The following is a 6,000-nucleotide window of genomic DNA, read 5'->3' as shown; positions in this document are numbered from 1 at the left end:
GCATGCCTTATAATGCATGAGGCTCTGGGTTTAATCCCTGACACCACATGAGACTACCGTGATGGCATGATGGGGAAACTCTGTGAATGATAGAACGGTGCCTTGGAATTTTCCTCACTCCTTTCTCTTTGTCTCTTTCAAGATTTTTTTTTTCCAGATTTTTTTTTTTCCAGCTCAGGCATAAGATGGTACAGGGGATTAAACCCGGTACTTTGGAGTCTCTTTGCATAACCATTATGCTATTTACCCCTGCCCTCTCCAAAGAATTTTTTAAATGGCCTAGGGAGGCTGCTCAGAGATGGTATCACGCATGTGCAAGGTCCTGGGTTCATCCCATGGCAATACATTTTTTAAAAGTCCACATTCTATGTGTGTAGGGGGGTACTCCAGATCTATTAAATTAGAAACCCCTAAGATGTGGCCCAACAAACTTATTTCAACAAGTCCTTATACCTATTGGAGTTGCTTTTTAAAGGAGAGGCACTCCTATTTCTTTGTACCAACCCACAGCCCTCAATCCAGTACATTCTACATGAGCTTTCTTCTTCTATATTAATAGTTTGTTGTTTGTTTGTTTTTGTAATCAGTGAGGACATTGCTTGGGAGTACAAAGACTTTTTCCCAATAGTTAAATGAGCAAAGAGTGCAATAATCCAGAAAATGCAAAGATCACCAAGTGGTACCAGCAAGCACAAAGACTAAGCCAGTTTGTTCTAACTTCAGTTTGGATCAGAAGCACTTGAAAGATTGACTAAACCATAGCCTGCCATGCTCCATTCTCAGGGGTTGGATTTTGTGTATTTGGGTAGTTTTGAGAATTTGTCTTTCTGCCAGGTTCCCATAATGCAGCAGCTGCTGACCCAGATTAGGCAGTGGTCAGCACAGCTCAGAAGATCAAGGCTCTTGGAATCAGCATCACTGGAATGGGTTAGGAATGCAGGCTCTCAGCATCTCCCTGTCCCCCTCCCCCACAACAGACCCAGACTACTGAATCTGAATTCACATTTCAGAGGAATCCCCAGAGATAATGTTCATGCTACAGAGGAGGAGCTGCTTTTAGGCCACCAGCAGGACTTGAGACCTCAGTGCTGAGGCTCTTTATTGAGCCTCAGGAGCCTCACCCTTGATCCTGTCCTAGTTGATGAGATTGGTTCACCCCCAACATGTCTCTCCTGTGACCTACGCACCATAGGCATAGTTGGAGGCAAGAGAGTAATTTCCTCCCTCCATCATATTCTTCATATTGTTTAACAATTTCAAACCTATTATGATAAACAGTTGCTACAACAGAAGCGGAAATGGAGGCAACTGTGTGGAAAGTGGCTAAAACTCTGTGGTCAGAGCACAGGTGAAGTCCCTTTAACTGAGAAAAACAGCACTTTGACATGTTTCCAGCCTTGAGGATGGAGGGCTGCCTATCACTGTCACACACTCTGGATGTTTCCCAGTGTCACCACCAGCAAAATGATGCCTTTTCTGGTGAGCAAGGGCAACCCCCTGATCCCCCCTCCCCGCCCACACACACCTTAGATCTGGCTTCTTACAACTGTGCAAGAATGACTTTGTGTTTAAAGAACTTTATCACAGATGCATAACCAGTGGATGACCCTATTCTGAGAATAAAATCAGCACATATTTCAATTATTAACAAGATATGTATTTATGAAAACACAATCATTAATCTTCATAGAACAAATAAGCACAAGGCATGTTTCTGGGACTTAGTGCCAGTATTCTTACACAAACCTCCTTAAACTTTCATTATTAAACTTAGCTTTGGTAGCATATATATAAGAAACCCACTACCAGTTGGGAGGTATACATCTTCTCATGGAATGAAGACTTGTTCACCACCTCTGGTGTCAAGATCTTCTACATGTGAATTACCATTAGTAAATCTCTGAACTGATTTCTTGGGTGTACCTGCTTCTTTCTTTAGGCTCAAAACCTTCCCAGTTCCAGGAAACATTTTCAGTCACATAGTCAAACAGCAGCAACCTTTTCTAGAAAATAATTTCAGGAGAAAATGGTTCTTCTTGGGGAAAAAAAAAATCTTCCTTACTGTTTCATTTATTAAAAGCTCTCACATTACGACCCTGGGGAAATTCCGTTTACCTTTAAGAAAAAGCCAAGCCTCGGGGCTGGGTGGTGGCGCACCTGGTTGAGCGCATGTGTTGCAATGCACAAGGGCCCAGGTTCAAGCCCCCAGTCCCCACCTGCAGGGGGAAAGCTTTGCGAGTGGTAAGCTGGGTTGCAGGTGTCTTTCTGTCTCTTTGCCTCTCTGTCTCTCCCTTCCGCTCGATTTCTGACTGTCTCTATACAATAAATAAATTAAAATTAAAAAAAAGAAAAAAAAAAAAAAAGAAAAAGCCAAGCCAAACAGTAAAAGAAGATGAATTTTTTTTTTTTTAAGATATGGGTCCAGTGTAAATGAACACACATGGCGGAAATAGATCCAAATTATTCCTAGTGATTTAATATTCTTCATTGTTTTACATCAACTGTTATCAAAATTCTAAAGATGAAAACTTTATAAGACATTTGGAACTGCCTTATCAGTGCTACTTGGTGTCAGATTAAAAGGAACAAAATACTAAGCAATACAGCAGTACATCTCTGGAGATGAGTTTGTATTGGGGGCTAGTTTTCATATTGTTGGTGTATACATCTGCATTTATTGAATTTCATTGGCAACTTTTTTAAATGGTGAAAACCCCACCAGTAGAGGAAAGCACAGTTTTCACATTTTTTCTTTCCTTTTTTTTTTTTTTTTTTGCCTTCAGGGTTATCGCTGGAGCTCAGTGAATCCACTGCTTCTGAGAAATTGAGAGGGGAGGGAAAGATAGAGAGGGGGAGAGAAAGACACCTGCAGACCTGCTTCACCACTTGTGAAGCAACCCCCTGCAGGTGGGGAGCCAGGGGCTCAAACTGGGATCCTTGCACTTCATACTATGTGCACTTAATGCAGTGCATTACTGCCTGGCCCCCTTTCACATATTTTTCTAGACACAATTCCATATGAGTTACTGAGTTTTTTATTAGTCCCTGTACTTAGACAAATTATCATAAAACTAGACACTTAGAGTAACACAATTAGACCTGGTGAGATAGCATAATAATTATGAAAAAGATTTTCATGCCTAAGGCTCTGAAGTCCTAGGTTCAATCACCAGCACCTCTGTAAGCTAGCTCTAAGCAGTGCTTTGGTATGCCTATCTATCTATCTATCTATCTATCTATCTTATTAAAGTAAAATAAATATGTATTTTTTAAAAACCCACAAATTTTCAACCTTAAGAGTTTCCATGGGTCGGTAGTACAGAGTGGTTTAAACTGGGTTCTTGACTCAGGAATACAAAGATTGAAAGACAGATGCCAGTCAATTGCATCCTTATGTAGAAATTCAACTAGGAAAAGATTGACTTTCAGGGGGTCGGGCGGTGGTGCAGTGGGTTAAGCGCATGTGGCAAAGCGCAAGAACCGGCATAAGGATCCCAGTTGGAGCCCCCCCGCTCCCCACCTGCAGGGGAGTCGCTTCACAGGCGGTGAAGCAGGTCTGCAGGTGTCTATCTTTCTCTCCCCCTCTCTGTCTTCCCCTCCACTCTCCATTTCTCTCTGTCCTATCCAACAACGAGCAACATCAACAATGGCAATAATAATGACCACAACGAGGCTACAACAAGGGCAACAAAAGAGGGGAAAAATGGCCTCCGGGAGTGGTGGATTCATGGTGCAGGCACCGAGCCCAGCAATAACCCTGGAGAAAAAAAAAATTGACTTTCAATCACTGGCAATCAGTGTGTTGACAAAATTCATTTCCTTGCAACTAAGTAACTGACATCTTCATTTCCTTGGCAACTGATGAGAGGTGACTGCTGTCAGTAACTTTAGATCACAGTCACATAACCCAATAACATCTCTGTCACCTCATATCTCTTCCAATCTCTTTTAGGGCCTCACCTGTTTAGGTCAGACCCACCCAGGATATATCTTCCATTTTATTAATTCAATGCCAACTAATTAAAGACCTTAATTACATCTATGAAATCTCTACTGTATAGCATGATTGGTAGAGTGATAGTCCAGTATATTTACTAGTTTTGTTCACACGCAAAGGGAGATTATACAAGATATGTACTCAAAGACATGGCCATCTTAGAATTCCACCTACAAGAGTCCTTGACTTCTTGTGTCTCAGAGATCCTGATCTCTGGGTTGAGGATAACACTCTAGTTTCAAGATCTGATTTGTGCATAGTCTTCACAAATTAGAGAAAAATCACCACCATGCTTAATACTCCTTGGGTTCCACTGTGGCCTAGCCCTTCTCCCAAATCCCTTCCATCTGCAGAAGTATAGGATAAAGTGCATCTCCTTGTTACTACATCTTTAGCTGCATGGCATTCATAAAGTGCTTTTAAATTTTCTACCAAATAGCTTCTATTTCTGTTCCATAAAATAGTGTGACTCTCAAAGCACTTGGAGAAATTGCTTTACAGTGAATCCATCTGTTTGGGGTTTCTGTGGCTGCAACCCTGCCCAACAAGGTAATAAACTAGCTAGGCAAACACATCCTGGATCCTATCTTGATGTGGGCGGTGGTGGGGGGTGGGGAGTGGGCTGACAATAAAGGTACCTGAGATTTTAGTTGGCAGACAGGTTAACACTTCTTTAATTGAAAGTTTTACTGTCTACGAATGATCTACTGTCTAAGATCTACTGTCTAATCTACTGTCTATGAATGATCTACTCAAAGTCATGGTTTTAGGGTACAAGCAAGGCTATAGTAGACATTTAAGATGTTTATAAGTGAGTTGATTTGAGAAAAAGACTAAATTATGTACAAGTGGCTAGGGTATGAGGAAAATCTGGGAAACACCAATTTATGCATTACTGGTGCCTAAGAGGTAAATGAACTAAAAGAGTCAGTAAGTTTTGAATAAAGTATGCTGAGAGTGGCATAGATCCCACAGACATCTACAGAAGCTCACCTCGTGCCAAACTTGTGGGCAGTTGAGCACGTGAAATACATAACCCAAAAGGCCACCAGCCTCAGTGTCTGAGCACAAGGAAGGTGGGAGGGAGGAGGCGGGGCCAAGCCCAAGATCAAGGGGCGTGGCCAACCTGTCCAGGACCACCGTGCGGGGGCGTGGTTTGATAGGGGCGGGGCCTCACAGCGGAAGGCGGAAGACGCGGTGGAGTCACGTGATTGGAGTAACATGGCCGCCGCCCCTTGAGTCCGGCGGGGATGGAGCGGGAGTGAGCGGCGTGAACCGTTCGACAGCCCCGGGGCAGGTGTGCGGAGTGGGGGTCCAGTCTCGGCTCGTGAGGCGGCGCGCGGCGGCGGAGCGAGACAGGCGAGCCCGGGACGGCGTGGTCAATGAGCCGGAGCCGTAGGCAGCGCCGAGCCGCAGACTCCCCCGGCTCCGGCAATAACCGGGCAGCCGTGGGCTGAGGGGTCTCAGGGCTCCGGGGATCGTCCCCCCACGAACTGCCATCATGAACCCCGAGAAAGACTTTGCGCCGCTGACGCCTAACATCGTGCGCGCCCTCAACGACAAGCTGTACGAAAAGCGGAAGGTGGCCGCGCTGGAGATCGAGAAGTAAGCAGCCGCTGGTGCCGGGAGCGGGGAGCCGCGTGGGACCCGCCCGGGACCCGCCCTGGCAGCGCGCGGCCCTTCCCGGGATCTGAGGTCGAGCGAGGAAGCTTCTCACAGGCGCGCAGCCCGCGTGGTTCTCGCAGGTTGCAGGCCCTTAGCGCAGCGCATAAGGGCAGGAGATTTGGAATCACATCTAACAGTCCCAGCTTTGCTCTTCACTGGGTGACTTGAGCTAAGTTCTTTAAACCCCCTGGTATCCCAGAGACGCCGTGAAAGTGAAGCCGCATAATGTATGTGTGGTGCTTAGGTTTGCAGTGAGAACGAAGCACGTAATGTCTATTGCAGCGCTTAGCACAGTGTTTGGCACAGGGTGCTTGCTCTTTGCGGTCTCCTTCAAAACC

At 45.1% G+C, this 6,000-nt stretch overlaps 1 protein-coding gene across 2 annotated transcripts in view; it reads left to right on the top strand.

Moving 5' to 3' along the window:
• The first annotated feature begins 5,195 nt into the window (after nt 1-5,195).
• Nucleotides 5,196-6,000, top strand: part of VAC14 (VAC14 component of PIKFYVE complex) — a 126,040-nt gene continuing 125,235 nt past the window's right edge. For both annotated transcript variants that reach the window (XM_007526659.3, XM_016189807.2), the window contains exon 1: nt 5,196-5,602. In XM_007526659.3, the coding sequence (XP_007526721.2) occupies nt 5,499-5,602 (104 nt within the window). In that variant the 5' untranslated portion in view covers nt 5,196-5,498. The remainder of the gene's footprint in view (nt 5,603-6,000) is intronic.

This window comes from Erinaceus europaeus, chromosome 2, assembly GCF_950295315.1.
Source record: "Erinaceus europaeus chromosome 2, mEriEur2.1, whole genome shotgun sequence".
In the NCBI taxonomy this organism is placed as follows: Eukaryota; Metazoa; Chordata; class Mammalia; order Eulipotyphla; family Erinaceidae; genus Erinaceus; species Erinaceus europaeus.
The sequence above is the reverse complement of the archived record's forward strand: the minus strand, read 5'-3'. Positions and strand labels throughout refer to the sequence as shown.